Genomic DNA, 20,631 nt, shown 5'->3' with positions numbered 1-20,631 from the left:
ATTCCAAACAGGTGTTGGTCACTGCTTGATACACAGCTTAATCCAGTGTGGTGTCATCGAGTCCTTTAGTGGGACTTTCAACTAAATATTTCCTTTACTGAACTAGAACTTTAACTCAGGTCTCTAATCCAGCAAATACTTTAAGTCTTTTAAACTTCTGGTTTTGGCTTGTTTCTTTGAATCACATCTCTAATAGAAATTTTTGCTTTGCTTTGCTTTAGGTTGGGACTCATCGGGAAGAAAGTGTCAGCCTCAACAGCAGCCATTCAGTTCTTCCCAGTACAGTTTCTGCTCAGAGCACAGAACTAAATCATAAAACACAAGAAAGCTACAGAGGTAAATTTTCAGCACTGTTAAATGCTGAACAGGGGTGTCTGCAATAATCCAGAGCCAGTGAGGCTGTAGATCTTGATAAGCTTGCAGGGGATAGGGACATAGGTAATGTTGAGAAATAAAAAAAAGCTAAATGCTGTAAATCACTGCTGTTAGGGGTTCCTGCAGCAGCTTCCCTCTATGGGAAATGTCTCGGTGTAATTTCAGCAGAAGGTTCTGCATTACAGTCACATTCCAGCTGTGGAGCCAGACTGCCCTTTGCAGTGCTGCAGCCCTTTCTGAATCAGCCAGGAGGGCTGCAGGGATCTCTAGGCCAGATTTCAGTTTGCCCTGTAAAAGGAAGTTGTTCCACACAAGTGTTTACAGTTCCCTCAGTTTTTAGCCTAAAGAACTAAGCTATAAAAACAAGAAATCAACTGATTTATTAGTGTGCATGCACCATTTAGGGATGTGTGTGTTGCACATTTGGCCTAAGGCCAAGTTTTGATGCCAGTGCAGCTCTGCCCTTTGCAGCACAGGTACGAGGTGCAAATTTCCTTATTTTGCTCAATGTCCTTTTGTTCTAACAGTGTCTTTCTTAGATTAAGCTATTTCTGATCAAGCTGCTCTATGAATTATGATCCCTTCACAACCCATGGACACGTGTCCAAGCACAGCCTTGTTACCAGGATGTCTTTATATTGTGGCCAGAGCAAAGTTCCTCCTGTTGTCTCCCCAGACTTTTGCGAGGCTCTGGCCTCCTGTCCACAAGAAATGCTTGACATGTTTTTATACATTTCACTACTGTGGTGCTCACACTGGTTTCTCTGTGCTCACACTGCTGTGGTGCTCACACTGGTGTTCTCTGGTTGCTTGCAGCATTGTCAGGTGGCTTACAGAGCCAGTCTGTGGCTATAGGTCCAACAGAAATCAAGTCTGAACATAAGGAGAAAGATGAAAATATCCATGAACCCCCCTCATCGGATGACATGAAATCAGATGATGAGTCCTCCCAGAAGGATATCAAGGTCTCATCTAGAGGCAGAACAAGGTGGGTTGTGACCCAGAGAGAAACTGTGTTTTGTCAGTGCTCTGTAGCATAATCTTCTGAAATTTGATAAATTTATATACCAAGGCCTTTATGTCACCTCAGTGGATATTAATAGGCAGCTGAAATAGAGCAACAGTTTACAGTATTTGTATCTGCTTAAATTTAAGATATCTGGGAAATCACCTGAGAAGTGTTCATGTTAGTGCCTTGCCTAGCAGCTGCCAGTTACAGGTAAGTAGTAGAAGGTTCAGAGGGCCCTGGCCAGCACTGAGGATGGGAGAATATGAGAAATTTGTGAGACTTTGTACCAGGGTCAGAGCTGCATTTCTAATGTGAGGGAGTAGTGATGGAGAGTGGCAGCCTGATAACCCAGAGGCTGGGGTGAATATGGTTGGTAAATACCCTTTTTAAGTATTTTTCCCCTCCCAAGTCATGGACCAAAAACCTGAAGCTGACACTGGGTAAAATGCTTCTGGATCTGCTTGACAGTCCTGATGCAAGTGCTGAAATTTGAAATGCCAGTAAAAAACTAGAATTTTGCAAGCATGGGCAGCAGAGTCTGTACCATCACGTGTGGTTAATGGCATTTTAGTGTATTTGCTTTAGTAGAGCAGAGATAATGCATGGGTTTAGACTTAGTTGGACAGTCCTGTATTTAAAAAAAGGCTATACAACTTAATACAATAATTTGAAATAGTACCAGAATTGTAAATGTAACTGTTGAGCTCTGTGCTGGATATTAGAATTAAAAATAGTTCTAAAATTGTTCAAGGTCTTCAACAAAACTCAAACCCAAGCGCATTAAATTGAAAAGTTCTTGAATACCTTTTATAAAAGATACATATATATGTATATATATATGAAACTAGAAAAAAACATTTGTTGAAAATTATTTTTTCTTCACCTGATAAGATATCTGAGTTATCTCTCAACTGTTTGAACATTTTTCAGTAGTTGAGTGAAGTGGTTTGCTTCAAGGGGCAGCAAATTACCACAGCTCTTCCTAGAGGTGTTTACCATCTGTAGACAATATTCTGTGCATATTCTTCTGGCAGAAACCATTTCACATTTGTTTTCAGGAAAAGGCAGGAACAAGAATTACCTTGAATACTTAACCATTGTTGCCTAATACTCTCTTAGTTACGTGAATATACTTTGATATGAAACAGATCACGCGGGAAGAAGTTAAATTTCATCAACTAAAAGCTTTGAACCAGCAGCAGGATCACTTGTTTGAAGTGCAGTGATATTTCACTCTCCTTTGATTTGTACTTTCTTGCAGCAGCACTAATGAAGATGAGGATTTGAACCCTGAGCAGAAAATAGAGAGAGAAAAGGAGAGGAGAATGGCAAATAATGCTAGAGAACGTTTGCGTGTACGAGATATTAATGAGGCTTTCAAGGAACTTGGCCGCATGTGTCAGCTTCATCTGAAGAGTGAAAAACCACAGACAAAACTGCTTATTCTTCACCAGGCTGTGGCAGTCATCCTCAGTCTAGAGCAGCAAGTGAGAGGTTAGTAGCTGGTCACTGTGCTCTGGCAGTTTGGTGGCTTTGTTCACGGAGCAGGGTCAGTCTCTTTAAAATCTACAAGTTATTAAAAGTATGCTTGCTGTTCTGTAATGATGCTGAACTTCTTTAGGAGGAGAAAAAAATTACCCTCCCTTCCCCCCATTTTTAAAAAAAGTATTAGGTGTTAATACTTTTGATTTTTCTGGATTTTCCCTTGCAATGAGCCATCTCTTCACCTATGTTTTCAAGATAAATTGATTAAGATCCTGACGTGTCTTGCTTTACATGGTAACAATCACTTAGTAGTACAGAAGCTTTAGCTAAAATAAGAGATCAGTTTTAAAATGATCCTCACTGAACTGAAATATTAAACTGCAGTGAATTTAGCAGCATTTACTTAGACTTTTTTGCATTTAGCACACACTGGTGAGGAGGAAGGAAAGCTATTTCTACTTTTAATTCATTTGGTGCTGTTTTTTCATGGATTTTCTTTCCCTGATTCCTCTAAGTTTTTCCATAAAAGAAATAATAGGCATATTGGTGGGTGCCAAAGGAAGAACTCTGAACGAAGTTCATTCTCTTAGGGATAGTTCTGGGAATCATGTTTAGTGTTCTATTCTCATGTGTTGGTGAAGCCACAGTTGACTTTAGTCTCCCTTTAAACTGGTGGCAAAGAGAAGTTCTGAGGCACCTTGCTGTGACTGTTGCTCAGCCCTGAGCTGCTCAGGCAGTTGGAACAAATGATCATGGCAGGTCCCTTCCAGCTGTACAAGTCTGTTCTGTGCTCAGACAGCTGAACATCCCTCATCCTCATGTTTTGCTGGTTGAGCCCCAAGCCATGAGCCTGTTCCTTGGTGTTGCACTGGTGGAAGTGTGCATCAAGTGACTGGAACAGAGTCTTTGAGATGTGTGTGGTATCACTGATCATATTTGCTTCATGTGCCACATCTCTGGCTCACTGATGTCACTGGGTGATGTCAATGTTTTATTTTTGTGTACCTTGGTTTTACTTCCCTTTTCTCATTTGTTACTTGTATTTTGCACATGAGATCAAAGCAGCTGCTAAAAGTTCATTGAAAGTGACAGCATGGATAATTTGCAACAAGCTTATGTTAGGATGCAGTGCTGTGTGTTCAGGCAGTTTTACTGACCCTGTTTCTAATAACACCCCACACTGTCTCCCTCAGAGTTCTTCCAAGACATACAAAGTGTTACTCTGCAGATCAGACACCATGGTAAAGGCTTAAAGCATCTCCTGGACTTTCATCTTGGGAACTGTTTTGTTCTGAAAATGCTTCCATAGTCTGGAAGATTGAATACTATGAAAAAATGAGAATAACATTAACCAAGAACGGGTTTCAATGTTTTAAAACCATTAAGGCCATCTCCCTGCTCTCAGAGATTTTGTAATCCACAGAAAGCTCTGTGTGAAAGTTAAGAAAATCACTTTTGCCTTGATCAGAGGTTGCTTCTGAACATTATGTTTCTAGTAGAAATTTTTTCTAAGTCTGCTTACAGTGACATTAGACCTGCTCTACAGGCAGTGTAAATTAAGAGCTTCTCCTTCCTTGTGTTTACATCTCAACCTGTGCATGTGAGGAAGGCTGTCCCAGGTGCACTGTGCCTCTTGTCAGAGAGTCAGTGCTCCTCATTTTCTCTCACCTCTCTCTCTTTGCACCTGTTCCTGAAAGTGAGTGACCAGAGCTTTGTGTGGCACCCAGAGCAGCTTTTGGCACTGCATTGTGTAATTATATGAGCAGTTTCCTCTCTGCTGGTAATGAAGCTTCTCATTTTGTGATTGGTGCTATTCAGAATGAAACAGTGCAGATTTTAAGCTCTAATTCTAGGCTAGGATTTTTATCTCCATTTCTGAAATCACTGTAAATTAACTTCCTTTCAAACTTTCCACATAATTAAATCTTCTTTAAAACTCTGAGGCAAGCCACATTTAAACCAAGAAAATTGTAATTAAGAAAAGTTGGCAGGTTGCTGTCTCTCCAGTAGCCTCTTTGGGGGTGCTCATCCTTAGCAAGTGCAGTAGGAGGCTGTTGATAATGACTTGAGTGAAAGCAGAATTAGCAAGTTTGTCCAAAATTGCCTCCGACAGATGAGCTGGATTCTACCCCTTGTAAAATGCACAGGGGTCAGCAAACTGCAGCTACTTAGAGGGGTTCCTGTGTCAGTGTTTTGATTTAAGTGAGAGATGGGCACAAGTTCATCTCACAGTCTTGAGGGTATGAACAGAACTACCAGCTCAGGACATTGTACCTCCCCTGTCCTAACAGCAGGCCAGTAGTTCAGGTGAAGAAGCAGTGGTGTTACTAAACCAGCACGATGTCAGTAGGGCTGGGATTACTTCAACATACCAGCAAAACACAGAGATCTCTATTTTATTACATTGTAAATTACACACAGTTCTCATTTTGCACTTCAGCAACTTCTGGTGACAAGGGAGGCACTTTTTAAAAGTTGTTTGAAGGTGCATGTAGGCTGCTGGTAAAGTTTTTCTTGGGGCAAAAAAAAAATGAGTTTAGGAGATGCCTGGAGGATTTCCAGTAGTGCTTGTCTGCAGCTTTAGACACCTGCACCATAATGCAGGGAGGTAAGTAGACAGCAGAGGGAAGCTGTGTAGCTGTTTTTAGTGCAGTTAATGTATTGATACTTGGTATCAGTGTATGGGATGTTAAGAACAATGTTTCTGTTCCAGAACGAAACCTAAACCCTAAAGCAGCCTGCCTTAAGAGAAGGGAAGAAGAAAAAGTTTCTGCCGTATCGGCAGAGCCACCAACACCACACCCAGGAAGCCACCCTGGCCTGAGTGAAACTACCAACCCTATGGGTCATATGTGAACACCAGCCAGGTATGTCTCGTGTGGGGAGGGGAACTGCTCTTCTTGCTTGGAATTGGCTGGAAGTTGGGAGGTGTAGATGTGTTTATTCTGTTACTGCCACTGGCACCCAGCCTCGTTGTGCTGCCAAGCACCTTCATATCTGTGAGCGTAAGCAGGAGTATGCAGATTTGTTCAGTTTTATAATAAAACAAAACCCCAAGAAATTATTGCTAAAGTTTTCATTTCCATGCATTCTTGCCAGTGGCTACATCACTTGGCTCAGGTGGCCTTGGCATGACATCAGAGGAATAGTTAACAGCTTGCTAGATAAGACAAACATAATAGGGATGAATTACACATCTTTAAATGGCCCAAATACCACATTTGCTCATTTAAAAATCCATGTATTGTTTCCTAGTGCTGATACAGCTAGGGAGGCTTCTCATCTCAAAGTAGTTTGCTGTCTGGCTTAAGGCCACTCATCCTAACTCCTATCATTTTCCCAACAGAGGTTGCTACACTATCTTAACTCACAATCTGTATTAGCAAAGATTGTTAAACAAGTCAATGTTTTGAGCTTTGCAAGATAAATCAGCCCTTCCAAAAACCCCGTGTAGTCCAGTACACAACAGTTCCTTTAAAACATGCTGGGAGGGGGGGCCTTCAGGGAATATTAGTCTTCTGGTTATATTACATGGTGTTGGTTGGGTTTTTTAAACAATTGGGAATAACTTGATTTTGAGGAGACAAAAATTCTGGATATCCCATGTCTTTTAAAACAGTAGAACTGTTGCTACTTTCAAAAGGAGTAAGAGATTTGGTTTGATGCCCTTATTTTAATCCATAACTTCACTAGACTGTTTGTTTGGGGAGGTTTGTTGTTGTATATATAGACTGTTTAGCTTCTATTTTAACTTAAGAGAAAGGCATGCATCTTGCCAGAATATATCCCATGAAAGTTTATTATTCCCTGGGGTTCTTAGGGAACAGCCAAATGCATTAAAATGAAACCTTATTCAAGTCAGTACTTTTTTCCCATCCCTTCTGGGTAGCTTCTTAATAGACAAAGTAGGTTTTCTTTTTAGGAGAGCAAGGTGCTTTGAATTTCTTTAATTGGTTGTATTTCATCCCAGAGCAGTAGGTGACTTCTAAACTGTTAGGTAATTCTTGATTTACTGCAGGCTTTATAGTCTGTTCTTGCCATATTAACACAGCCACTTTCAAAAGTTTACTTTATCTTTGCTTTTTCAATAGCAAGAACTTTCTCAGGTGACTGAAGTGTGAGGTTGATGTGAAGAGGCTGTACAGGCTCACGAGCTACAGGGCAATGTGTAACTGCAACAGTAGCAATTCAATTGGGTGCCCTCGTGGTTATTTTAGAGAAAAAAAAGTCAGCTGCAAATCAAAGGTCTGTGATTCCTTATTTCAGATCCAGGGTATCCAAACAGAATGTTCCTGGGAGTAAACTGTTTAACAGATCATACTTGGTATGGATCTCTCTGGGAACAAGGCCCTCTTAATGTGATTTTCCTTTGCACTTAACTGACTGAAAATGCTATAAGATGCAGTTCAAATTAGTTCTCTAGTACTGATACTGTGCTTCTTACTGACTCTCTTCCTAATAGCCCTTTCTTGCCCCACATTTCTTTCTAGAATTCCAGAATTATTGGTAGGATACACAGAAGGTGACCTTTCTTCACAAGGACACAGACAACTAACATTATATGAAGACACAAACCTGACAGGAGAAAACACTTGAAGCAAGAAACCCAAATGCAATCTTATGATCAAAGCTACTGGTCAACACCTGCATCAGGATTGAAGATACAAGATCTTCAGATAGAATTTCAGCCCATGAAATACTCTGAACATATCATTCTGTTGCAAGCAGTGTGTCGCTTCTGCACAATCAGAGACTGTTGTGATCTCTCCACTCATTGTGGAAGTTGCCTTGTGCCTAAACTGAATTGACAAATGCATTGTAACTACAAATTTTATTTATTGTTATGGAACTGTAAAGGTCTACATATAAAGGGAAAAGTTAACATGTTAAAAGCTGATGAATTTTCAGCTGGATGCCAGCATTTACTAAAGCTGTTCACATTCAGAGAACAAAGCAGTGACAACCGTCGACCCGTAGCATTCCCAGCATACCTATTAGTGTCTTAAAAAAGGAAGGGAAAAGTCTTTTGTTGTCCTTTCCTCTCCTTTTGCCATATGACTAGTGTTTTCCATGCAATAGGAAACTATTCCTTGGTATAGCTTTTTTTTTTTTTATGTTATTTTTGGTCTCTGGTAATCTGAACAGTTATGGTCATAGTTACCCTTCCAGACTGAGCTCCCTGCTTCAAGCCAGAAGAGGCCTTGTGAAGGCTGCAGGCAGGAGCAATACTGTGACCATAACATTTCTTGGATTTAAAAAGTGATTTTTATTTTCCCTCAGACTTTCCTCCAACATCTTTTTGTTTTTCTAATTATAAACAAAACCTTTTTAGGCTTCTAGGCTTCATAGTAAAGCTTGTAACGTGAAGTGTAAATTGGGTGGGGAGAATCTACTTTGTTAGAGTTGCTTTGTTTTCCAAGCAGTAAGTACTACATATAGTACATGTAAAGTGTTAGCTGTATGTAAGCACAAAATGCATTAAAATACAAAGGAGATTTTTTTCAGGCTGTAATTTTGGTGAATGGTAAAATCCTAAATTCACCGTGGCAGGTAGTGTGATGATACAACCACCAGGGAGGTGGGCTTACTTACCTAATGGAATATAAGAGCAATGGTCACCAGTTTTTCCTTACTGTATATGTTGATTATCTTGTCATTTTTGTATGGCTTGTCAGTGGAGAAAAAGAAATTAGTGCAAATCAAATGCAAGCAAACGACCCCCCCCCCCCCAAGCCATATTAGCATCAAACCTTTAAATGTTTCTCCACCAGAACAGTGTCCATAAATATTCCTTTGTCACGGATGTGTTGAGATGGTTTAAATCCCTTTGAACTTCCATGGAAACTGTCTTCCACTGCAATGACCATGGGAGGAAATTTCCTAAGCCAAGGTTGTCTGAGCTGTTGTTTATACAGGGCATCTTTCATCACTGGCAATTGGTTCACACGCAAACAGGAACAAACCAGTAATTTTTATGAAGTCATTTAATTTGAAAGAACAAAAGATGAATTGTTAAAGTAAACTAATGATTTTAAGCTCATGTTTTGGATGGTTCCTAACAAAACAGTTTGTGGAATTAGTGGACTCATTTCTATTACTTTAATTTGCATATATCATCAAGTAACACCTGACTATATCTGTGGCCTTGTTCTTCATTTCAGTGTTTATCAGCTAAAAAATTTGTTGCTTATGACGTGTGAAAGTGATCACGTGCCACTGCCTGGCCTTTTTCCTTCTAAGCTTGTTGTCTTTTTGGCTATATTAGACTTTGCAGTATGCCCAGAAGCTTTCCTTCATAAAATAGAAAGAAAAAAACATTTGGCTTATTTTTCACTGTAGCTAGTCTTTTATACAATAATCTTGTAAGAAAATTTCTTGAATTCTAAATATTACTCTTTCTAGATTTTTGAAATCGAAAAAGTTTTCAGTAAAAAGTTTCTTACTTTATTTTACTATATTAGGTAGTAAAAATGTAGGGTTATTTACCATAACCTGTTCATTAATATCAGAAATTTACAATAGCATTGTAAGACCATAGTAGGGTTCTAGCATACCGTGTAGTACCTATGGAGTATTGTAAGAGCTAATTGTCCGAGATGAATTGCTTCTCATCTTGTTCTCCAGTTTCCATTGTTGGTTTATTGCAGATTTGTACCCTGTGTCAAATTTCAAGGTATTGCTGATAAACCTTTCCAACCAGCAGCAAGAAGTTCAAAAAATTTCTGTCAATGTAACAGAAAACACTATGTATATAACATTTATGTAGCAATAAATGTGCCATCTTTTTTTAACATGGTAAATCAGTGAGTTTTTTTACGTTTCTCTCTCTTCACAGGTCGTGTGTTTCTTGATAAGAAACAGGTAAAGCAGCTGCCACCTTTATCTGAGTAAAACCCAGCAGACATTCTCAAGGGATGCAGCCTAAGTTGCAGGCACAGCAGTGGTGTTGCTGCTCCCTGTGAAGCCAGCACAGGAATTCCCAGTGAGCTGAGGAAGAGCAGGGCCCAACCTACATGTGCTGCTGTGCAGGAAGGGGATTGACTGCACAGGCAAAGAGCCAGCTGGGAGCAGAACCTGATCCCACAGGAGGCAAATGCCTCCTCCTGCATCATTTTTCCTTACTTTGCCTGTCTTTAGGGGAGATTTCAGAGATCTAAGCCTCTTTAGTGCATTGAAGTTCAGTTCTGATTTACTTCCGAGTTGATTGATGCATCTGTGTAGGTTAAATTTAAAAAAAAAAAAAAAAAAGAGGGCAAAAAGTCTGCAGCTTTTAAGCCTGAAATTTAAATTTTCACTTTTTCTATAATTATTTTTTCTGTGAGTGCAAGAGAAGTAAAATGGAAGTGTACAGTGTCTATACAGAGCAGTGGTGAAATCCTCATGCAATTCCTAGCCCACAACCTTTGAAGCCAAAACCTCAGGTAACAGGCAGACTTTGTAGAAAGTTTTCAACTCTTCTCTAAATAAATGCCCTTGTGAAAGCACAAAGAAGAAAAGCAAATGGAGGTGCTATGTATATATAAAGTTAGGATGTGGGACTGGAAGTGGTGGATGTCAGGATGGCTGCTCTGTGCTGCAGTTTCCTTGTAACCTCAGCAGATCAAATGGTGATGATGAGACCCGGGTTACATCCTGAAAGGCTTTTCAGCACCCTTAGGCAGGCAAGTTTTTGTGATAATGCCAAAGTTTTTACCTTCCCTTAACCTGTGCTGCCCAAACCTGGGAGCTGAGAGTCAGCCCTGTGAGTACAGCTCTGAGCATGTCTTCAGTAGTGGCTGTGGAAGAGCCTCTGAGCATCCATCATCACTGCTCTCCCCTTTCCTCACTAACACCTACAGGTTTTTCCTTCCTTTCTGAGCAAGTAAACATGGCAAGTTTTCCCCTCCCTGCATCTTTTTTAATTTACTATACTCTTGTTTGCATATATTTTATATTTTCAGGTCGTAAGTGCTTCATCCTTTTTTTTTTTTTCTGTACATTTCTTTTTTTCCATCACAGCCTGCACAGAGCAGGCCTTAGGCTCTGAGACTGCAAACTGTCTGGGCTTTAAAAACAATCCCTTTCAATTCTGCCCTAATGTTGATTTTTTTAAGAAAGCCTTTTTTTAAAAATCTATACTAGATGAGCTAGAAAACTCAAAATATTTGTCATAACTGATCCTGGAGAGCAAATACACTAGAAAGTCAGTGGCTGAGTATTTGGAATTGTGGTTATATCAGGTAAACCACAGACAGAAGAATACCAAGACTTGTACTTTCAACATTTTTAACAGTGTCACTGAATGTATAGACACAAAAGGAATTAAATTTGAACTGCATCAGTCAGAATGGTGACTGCTGCCAGCTGTGACTGAACAGATGAGAAAATAATTTACATTATAACTGAAAGTTCTGTCTATGTGAGATATAACTCCCTGCTAGACCTGGACTTGAGAAAAGCACGAGAGCCTATGCAGATATTATAGTTGGAGCTCTCTCTCTGTCAAAGCTCTGAATAACATACTAAGGTAGATCTGTTGTGAAAAGTTCAACAATTTAGTTCTTAAAATTCAGGAGGAAATTACTCAAACAGGCATGAAATTAAACTTGTACAAAAGGAGTTCATCAGTATTTTGCTAGTTTGGTAATGTAGGGGTTTGGCCCTTCTGTCTTATTTTGATGCTGAGGCATTTTCTGTCTCCCTTCTCTGTATTTTGTTGGCTGAAGACTCTTGGAAATGCCAGGACAGACTGATTTCCCAGTTTGTTTATATACAAGTCACTGAGGTGGTTCCTTATGCTTAAGGAAGTTCTGCTGCACAATGTTGCATTAAATGCACATACTCTCTCTCCAGGATGCAAAAAGGAGGAAAATGTACTTGTGGTGGAATTATAGAAGTTTAGTCTTCCATATTCAAATATAACTAAAGAAATTCGATGAACATGAATGAATTTAGCAATCATTATAAAAAAATACAACCTTGTGTTTGGAGAACTTAAACTCTTCTGTAGGGTGAGATGCCTGAGGAGAATTGCTCTGCATTTTCCTCCCCAGCCCCCATACATGAGCAATTAATTGTATTGGAAGCTTTAGCTTATCACAGAAGCAGAATTAATCACTAGCACTAGTTTGTGTGTTTGTTGGAAAACCACCAAATAGCCAACAGCCAACCAGGTTGGGTGCTCCAGACTACTCCCAAATTATTTTCTCTGACCCCTGGAATAACTCCTTTCAAAATCAGATTAATTCTTTGGGGCATTTGTGGACTTGGTATTTATTGTATTTATCATTCACTCAGAGTAGAACCTTGATGTTCTAGAAAAAAATCCCCATCTCAAAATACTGAAAACACTACAGGAGAGAAATCTCCTATACAGAAATCTTTAACTATAAGGTAGAGGCAATTTTTGGATTATGTTTTGAATCTCCATCAGAATGGTCACTTCACACCTGCAAAGCTCAAGATGGTATTTTCAAGGTAACAAATAACACAAGTAAGTCTTGCAAACACACTCCAAGTTCTGTTTGTACAGTACCCAGCAGAACAGACCTCACAGCTTAACTGATCTTATACCTTTGTATGCAAAAAGGTACAAATATTAATGTCTGATTATGAATATAACAACATTACCCCCATTAATCCCCAACACTACCTGCACACAATAAATTCATTTTAAGTTGATGGGTTCTGCTTCCAGTTTACCCTTTTAAAAGAGTTACATTTAATTAAATGTCCATTTAATTTGTTTACATGGCTAATTAATAGCTGAAAGTGTAATTAAACATAAAGCTTCTAAAAATGCTCATTCCTTTCCTAGAAGGTAAGAATAGTAAATGTGAGCATCATAAAATACAAGAGGGCAAGTAGGTTAAAAATGGGAAAAAAAAAGTACACCCTGCAGATTATGAAGGTAGTAACCCAAAATAAAGTAGTGCCTGTCATTACCTGTAGCCAGTTGGTCGTAATTATTCCATTATACAGACATAAAGCAAATAGGTCAATAAAGCTCTCATTATAAAGTTTTTAAAATCCAAATTGTGCCTGTATAGGCATATCAGAGAAAAGAGTGTGCATGAAACCAAAAATGACATGTGCCTGTTAAGCTTAGCCATGTATTTTTCTGACTATTTTGCACATCCAGGATAACTGATGAAAAATAACCACAACCACACACTGGTTCATCCAACTGCTTCTATACCTGTTGCCTTCTCAACTGGAAGGCTGTGTGAACAGCTGCCTGTGGGCACTTTCTCAGGTCTTCTGCCTCTCCTTCCTCCCTTGTCCCATACCTACCCCACCCCCAGTGCCTCTTGTGTGGATATGGTCTCCAAATTTCTCCAAATTGTATCTGCTATAAAGCTTAAAACTTAACTCCCAGGTACGTGCCTCCACTAATTAACTAATGAATGCCCAGTGTGGTGCACATTTACTGCTCCAGCTTGAAGAGCTGCCAGGAATTCAGCACTGCCAGGTCCCTTCCACCCTCCACAGGTAAGTGCCATGACCACTTCTGTCCCCCTTACCTGGCCCCTTGACCATCTTGGAGGATTTGGTGCTTCAGGCCTGGGCTTTCTCCTCCCTCCCAGCCTGGTGCCCACTGGCTGCTCTTCCTCCCAGCCCCAGTCTGGGAGCTGCCTCGTGTAGATGAAGCAGCAACTGACTCTTCCTCCTCTGCATGTGGAGGTGCAGCAGGGACAGGCAAACAGAGAGCAGGTCCAGCTTGCAGCATCACATTTACCTTGAAGGCTGGAAGGAGTAATTACAAGTCTGGTAAGCCCACACTGGACACATGCTTATTGAAATAGTAGCTTTTTAAGGGAATTTTCAGTGAAAAGGAACATTGCTGACACAAGGACCTATGAACACGTCTCAGATTCTGTCACCATTCTAATTTGTGAGCAGTAAATTTATGGGAAGTAAAATTCCTCAGGAATAGTTAAAAAAAAAAAAAAAAATCCACAAAACAGGAGTTGTTCTTAATCAAATTGTTGGAAAGGTTGTATTATTAAAGTCCTCAGCTCCAGTTCTCAGGATGGGAAACTTGTTCCCATGGGAGATGTAACCATCTCTAACAGTACAGACAAAGATGCCATGGCCAAAGCACCAGTGAAATGGTTTGGGGTATTTGGGTTGTTCCACTCTGCAACTGTGGGAGTGCGTGGCTACTGCCTGCTTGTGCTCACACTCAGTGAGCTCCTTACACCTTGTCTTAAATCAGTTCCTAATTCTTTGAGGTATCTGCTTCCTTCCTTTTCCTAACTATGGTCCTAAGGAAAAAGATTTGCAATAATCTGTTGATTGGAAATAACAATTTAGCCCACATTTTTTTTAAATTTATTTGATATTATTCTGTAATATTTTAAGCTCCATATGGAATGTGAAGGACTTGTGAAGGATTTTTTATCTTGGATCTGAATTGCTGCATTGTAACCATATAATTTTTCTCTTCTACACATTTGCTAGAGTAAATTTTACACACACTCCCTACAAGCTACAAAAATTCTTACTGCCCAAGGGCCCTGGATCCCTCACAGACACATGGACAGTTTACACATGGGAGAGCCCTTCTTTCAGTGAGCACACTTCCATACTTCATACTGAGGTCATACTGTTTTTTTCACAGGTCAGAAGTCTGATGCTTACAGATCTGTCTGGATTTTCTACAGTATCCAAGGTAGGAATATATGAAATAGAAAGGTTAAAATGTTAAGCCTGACAGCTTCTTTTTTTTTTTTTTTTTTTTTTTTTTTTTAATTAGAGAACTGGAGCCCAAAATACCAGTATAAAGTCTTCCTTTACTTCTCTGGAAGTAAAGCAAAAGCAGTGCTTGGGAGCAGGAGGCTGGGTGTGGGAATTTATGCACGTTGCATCTGTGACTTTCTGAAGTGATTTAGAGAAATCTATTTTGCAACAATTGGGAAGAAAGTGGGTGGGTGGTGTAGAGAAAGGGAACTGTGAAGAACAAATGTTTAGCTGTACTCAACTGTAAACATACTGATAGTCAGTAAACAGTGTCTCTGAAGAGAGTAATTAATAGGCACATGAGAAGAAGATGTATCCTTCTTCAGCAGACATCAAAGGGCAGGTGGGACAGTGAGAAATGAAGCATCCCCCAGGGAGGCCACACAGTTGAATGTACATTCAGCTAGAAAATGTAATGCAATGGAATCAGCTGGGAAAAGGAGGTGTGAGGGGGTAAGACAGGCAGTAAAAAAGAAGACCTAAAGCAACAAAGGAAGGCTCTACAAGGAAGGGAGTGGAGTAGAGAAGCAGGGAAGTCTAAGCAGGTCAGCTCTTTCTGCAGAGGGGTCAAGTTGCAGAGAAGTTTTGCAGGATTAGGAAGAGTGATAAGATAGCACAGTATGTTGCCTCAAAAGATAAGGAAACAGAGGAGGAGCCACTGAAATGAATGGTTCTCCACAATGGTCCTGAAAGCAGAACCTTGTGGCAGCTGGCCAGTTTGACAGGGAAAAGTGATAAAAATAAATGACATCCTCTGTTTCCAATACAGACCAAGATGTTTCCAAAATAATGGGGGAAGGGAACTTATTTGCAGGGAGGAAAGGTACTTAGGACATTCAGAACTCCTGGTCTGTTGTCCATAAAGTGGTGTCACAACTGACTCCATAACAAGCACACTTGGCTCCTAATGGGGTTTTGGAACATTCCATCTCTGGGACCAGCTGCTTGCATGAATGTTTGGCTGGAAGAGAAACCCACAGTCAAAAAAAAAAGGAAATGTTCTGGTTTGCCTCTCAAAGAGCACGTGTGAAGCTAAGAGGACCAAATCAGAGAACCTGAGGCCAAGCAGTTTGAGATTCCCAGTGTCATGGGTGGTCCTTGCTGTTAAATTCTGTTAGTGTCATCTGTGGAGAATGTTCTCCTTCAAAACCTACTAAAACCAGGCTAAGATAGATTTTCCCAACCAATTTGATTTAGAGTTTAGTGTAAGCAGAATACATGTGTGTTAGCAGTGTGTTTTTGGCCTATTGTTGCAAGTCAGATTTTGTACCCCCAATTTAAATGGAATCTAAGGAAACCATCAGCCTTATCTGATTTTTTTTTTTCACACAACTGGACATCTGTTTTTGCTGTAAAATCATCTTTAGCAGGGACAGTTAATCTCTCTCAGGCACAGCACTGGGTGACTGGTTTTGCAGGAAGCACAAGAAACCAATGAAAAGGCTGGAACCAGCAGTATCTAAGATGAAATGTTACTAGGGCTGGTTGTGATAGGACAAGGGAGAATAGTTTTAAGCTAAAAGAGGGTAGAATCAGTCTAGATATCAGTATTACATTTTTTTACACTGAGGGTAGTGAGCATGGGAACAGGTTGCCCAGAAAGGTGGTAGATGCCCCATCCCTGGAAACATTCAAGGTCAGGTTGGAAGGGTCTCTGAGCAACCTGATCTAGTTGAAGACAACAGGGGGATTGGACAAGAATACCTTTAAAGGTCTCTTCTAACCTAAATTATGATTCTGTGAAACACACCCTGTTCTCCTGCATGTGCTTTCCTCTTGGAGAGGAGAGCTCCCCATAAACTGGAAAGTAAAAGTAGATCTGCCCTTACAAATTCAGAACAAATATATTGCTATCTTACCTGGCTGAGTTCTCCCATATAGCTTGTGATTTTCCCAGAGAAAGATTCTGCATATGACTAACAGCATTTTTTGAGGGTCAGACATGCCAAAGTTGTCCACTGAAGGGAAGAAATTTCATGTTTCAGCAACTTAGAAACATTGGCTTCAGTTACTGCAAAGAATGGAATTGCAATTAGTTCTCTACTATCTTTATAGCCATGCCTGAGAAACAGAGATGTCAATATTGCAAGTCTGAGAGGTCAGTAAGGCAGTGTCCTTTGCTAACAGACCATGCCTCAAAACTCCCACTTGCTGGGCTGGCAGAGATAACATGTTGTGCAAGGCAGAGCAGCTTCAGTTGCAGGGCAGGAGTGCTGCCTCTGTGCTGCTTTGGAATCCTCTTTGCTGGAAAACAACCCTGTATTATTCTCCAGAGATCAGCCAGGGCTGGTCTCCCATCTGTTCATGGATCTGCACCTGTTTTTCATTCCACCAGTAGTGCTGAATGGGGAGAATGCAGAGAAGAAAATGAATGTGTGGTTTAAGCACTGGGGCTGGATTCAGATGTTTTGTGTTTAAATCCTGACTGTGTGGCATAACCTTGGTGAGTTCTTTCATTTCTGTCTGCCTTTACCTCATCTGTAAAGGAGAGGGAGGAGTTGCTACTACTTTGAAGCCTTCTCCTTACCTTTTTCCATAAGGAATTCAGGAAATTTTGTTTTTTCCTCTTTGTAGTTCCCCCAGTACAGATATCTTCATGGAAGTGGATCCCCATAAAACACACCACTGATGATTAGGAACACCAAACATGTATCCTGTCCATTCCCTTAGCACTCTGAAAAACAGAAGGGAAATTCCTAAGAGCTGCTCATTTTCTGCCTGTGTAAATGACAAAGCTGCTTGGACATAGCTGCAGTAGGACAGAACTATTGTATGAGCAAAATTAAGTTTATCTGCAAGTGGTGCATGTGGTCATTCTGCTGAGCAGAGGCTGAATCACATTCTAGCTGCAGCCAGCTTCAGAGACAGCAGATGGATCCATTTCCTGCCTCTCATCTCTTGCACTGGACCTGCCATAGATTTGACATTTTACATTTTGTAGTCTTTATACTTGCTCAGAAAACAAAGGCAAAGTTGTTGTCCCCCCCTGCCTCCTCCTTTTATTTATTGCTTCATCAGCCACACTGTGTGTTTACACTCCAGTACAACAGGTTGGCTGCAGCTTGTGTTGACAGCCCATAGATGGCTTTCAGCTAAAGGAAGAGGGTAACTGCTCTAAGGTCCCATGGGAGTTTTCAGCTGGGCATGGTGATGTCTTAAGTTGTGCCAGGGGAGATTTAGGCTGGATATCAGAAAGAATTTTTTTACGGAGAGGGTGATCAGGCAATGGAATGGTCTGCCCGGTGAGGTGGTGGATTCTCCATCCCTGGAGACATTTAAAAAGAGCCTGGATGTGGCACTCAGTGCCATGGGCTGGGAACTGCACCGGTGGGTCAAGGGTTGGACTTGATGATCTCTGAGGTCCCTTCCAACCCAGCTAATTCTATGATTCTATGATTCTATGCCATGCTAAGTGGGGACACACTGACCTTGCCAAATGCTGTCCCTGAAAGTGCTCAGAATCAGAGATCCTGGCAACTTGCTCTGGGAATTCTCAACCCAGGCACCCCTTGTGAAGAGTCCTCTCACCATTTTTTCTGTCCTAGCTGGGGATTGAGTTCATTATAACTGTTCTCAGAGGTTTTCTTTGCCTTGAGCCTCACTCAACTTCTATTGAAAAACTGATGAAGTTTGTCATTGACTTCAATGAAATTAGACTTAGGCCTTTATCAGAAAGTTTGTGTTTACTGGAAGTTTGATTTCCCTGTGATGTATCTGGAAGCTTTCCATTATCACACTGCCTTTGAGATGGGGAATTGACAAACTGTTATCTCTGGGAGCTTGTTGGGTTCAGATTCGTTCTGTCAGATCACAGTTTGTGTCAGCAAATACTGAGTTCTTTATGTCTGATCCTCAAATTAAAATTTACGTGCCTGTTTTTCACTTGAGACTATCACTGCCTGGTTTTGTCTGAAAACTGCAAAAATGGGAAGGGCAGGCATTTTGTATGACTCATGGATTAGAAATTTTGTAACAGCTTCAGAAAACTTTGAGAGGCTTGGGACCCACTGTTATGCTGAATACCACAGATTTGCAGGTGCTGTTGCCAGAAGAGACAATTATGATCATTTGTTTTGACCTTCTGCAAACTCCTGTAATTTCTATAGAGGTCCATACTTCTCAATTTAACCAACACACAGTCATTAGAATTCTAGGGTGATTTAATTACCTCCAATTATGGAAAATTTACTGCAATCTAGGGTTATTTTTCCTCAGTATTCAAAATATGCCCCTCATTTCTCATCTGAACTTGTTTAACTTTTGATTTATGTCACTGGATGTTGCTCTGTTTTTACCTGATCCTATTGTTGAACACAATAGTATCTCTTCAATAGAGCCTTACACACTGCAGTCAATCAAGTTTTTATTAAGTTTTTGCTTTTTTTTTTTTTTTCTTAGTCATCTTCAGAGGCTGGTATGTGTTTCAGAACTCCATTCATTTTAACTCTGGTATTTATATCTTCAGACTTTGGATTATAGTAACTTGTCTAGTTTCTGGTGATCTGAATTCAGAAGAATCTGAATTTTTAAATGTTGGTGTCATATTAAATATTTCAGTTGAAATTCCTATGGTTCACACTTACTCTAGAGTTTTGCAAGGCCTGCTTATAAAATCAGTTCTTTCACACTCAGATGTGTAACTCATATTGGACTCAATGGAAACACATATTTTACCCAGGAATGGCAAGGTCAGACCTTAAACTGGCAGGGAAAGCCAATGTAATGCTCACAATGAAGACACTGATCTCCAAAGAGCCAACTACTGAGATTTTTCCTCTACTTCATGACTTAGGTTTCTTTCATGGCCTATTTTGTCAGTTCCATTAAATCAGTTTTTTCATATAAATGGATTTGCTAAGAGGTAAGCTAAATCTGGAGCCACAGCTTAAGTGGGAGGGTCATCTGGTGTGAGCCAAGGTGAGGTGTGAAGTTAGATCCAAATGTACTGGTCAGTAGAAGCATGACTACAGGAAAAGGCTGGATGGTACCATATTCACCTTTTAAAATCAACCATTTGTAAAACTCGTGGCTTATGAATATTATGACAGATTATTGCAATAATATATGAATATTATGAATATTATGACAGATTATTGCAACAGGGGCATTGCTATTATATTTTGCTATGTGAATTCTCACTGTGCATCCCTAACCTGCATTTTGAAGCAAAATTAGTCAGTTTAAACATCAATATAAACTATCATGGAAGTATACAAATTACTTTGAAGTCTTCTGTCTCATCAATGGCCCAGGATCTAACCTTTATGTTTAAGCACATAATGTGCAACAAGTTGACTCGAAACAATTTTTTTATTTCATAGGAATTTGTATTTTCATTGCATTTTGTCAAATCAATATGAAGGATTAGTCTTCCCAATTTTGGAATGACCTTAGTAAAATTAGACATGTGACACAAATCTGCAAAGTTATTCTTTGGGGTTTTTTTGTATATAAAATGCAGTTGTAACATTTGCTCTTCTGGTCTTATTCTTTATTTGCTACAGTTTTTTTGACATCTGTCCCTGTCTCTTTTAATAAAATATTTATCTGCAGCAGCTGAAAGAGCTTCATTTGTTTTAATTAAAAATAAGACCACCAAGCTGGGATGACTTCCTTAGCTCTTCCATGGCTTACACAGACAGACAGTAGATCTTGTGAGGTTTTCCTGAGGGTGGCCCATTGACAGGCTTCCCCTCCACCCCCCATATCCTTTTCTTTTGCACCATGTTTATTTTTGGATAGAGAAATGTAATCAGAGCCACATTCCGGACAAAGAAACTTTTTACAGTTGACACGCATGAGAAAGGAGGAAGATCATGTTGTGTTTCCTTTGGTGTTTCATTGTAAGAAACCATTTTCTAATTTGTGGCTTCTGGAATGGAATTATTGCCACAGAAACAAGGAAATTATAGCAATAAGGCCTCTAGTTAGCTGCTGGTATACAGGCAGCAAGCACTTCATCAAAAATTGTAGATATTCAGCTGAGGAATATCCTACTGATTGAAAATATTTTTTTTGCATGTTTCTTCACTAGCTAATAA

At 40.0% G+C, this 20,631-nt stretch overlaps 1 protein-coding gene and 1 long non-coding RNA gene across 17 annotated transcripts in view; one reads left to right on the top strand and one right to left on the bottom strand.

Annotated features, from left to right (window-relative positions):
* TCF12 (transcription factor 12) overlaps positions 1 to 9,660 on the top strand; it is a 171,345-nt gene extending 161,685 nt beyond the window's left edge. For 9 of the 13 annotated variants that reach the window (XM_071755071.1, XM_071755075.1, XM_071755077.1 and 6 more), the window contains 5 exons: positions 222 to 336; positions 1,192 to 1,363; positions 2,646 to 2,878; positions 5,583 to 5,736; positions 7,360 to 9,660. In XM_071755071.1, the coding sequence (XP_071611172.1) occupies positions 222 to 336; positions 1,192 to 1,363; positions 2,646 to 2,878; positions 5,583 to 5,725 (663 nt within the window). In that variant the 3' untranslated portion in view covers positions 5,726 to 5,736; positions 7,360 to 9,660. The remainder of the gene's footprint in view (positions 1 to 221; positions 337 to 1,191; positions 1,364 to 2,645; positions 2,879 to 5,582; positions 5,737 to 7,359) is intronic. The other 4 variants (XM_071755073.1, XM_071755083.1, XM_071755078.1 and 1 more) reach the window with 1 other exon arrangement.
* LOC139801155 (uncharacterized) overlaps positions 1 to 20,631 on the bottom strand; it is a 48,481-nt gene that overhangs the window by 4,093 nt on the left and 23,757 nt on the right. The window contains exons 5-7 of one of the 4 annotated variants that reach the window (XR_011728083.1): positions 16,450 to 16,601; positions 15,418 to 15,551; positions 12,495 to 13,594 (exon numbers count right to left, since the gene is read on the bottom strand). This is a non-coding gene — a long non-coding RNA (uncharacterized lncRNA). Of the gene's footprint in view, positions 1 to 12,494; positions 15,552 to 16,449; positions 16,602 to 20,631 lie in introns of those variants that run through there. The other 3 variants (XR_011728080.1, XR_011728082.1, XR_011728081.1) reach the window with 3 other exon arrangements.

The sequence above is a fragment of the Heliangelus exortis genome, chromosome 11, assembly GCF_036169615.1.
Source record: "Heliangelus exortis chromosome 11, bHelExo1.hap1, whole genome shotgun sequence".
Classification (NCBI taxonomy): Eukaryota; Metazoa; Chordata; class Aves; order Apodiformes; family Trochilidae; genus Heliangelus; species Heliangelus exortis.
This window is presented reverse-complemented; position numbering and strand designations above follow the sequence as displayed.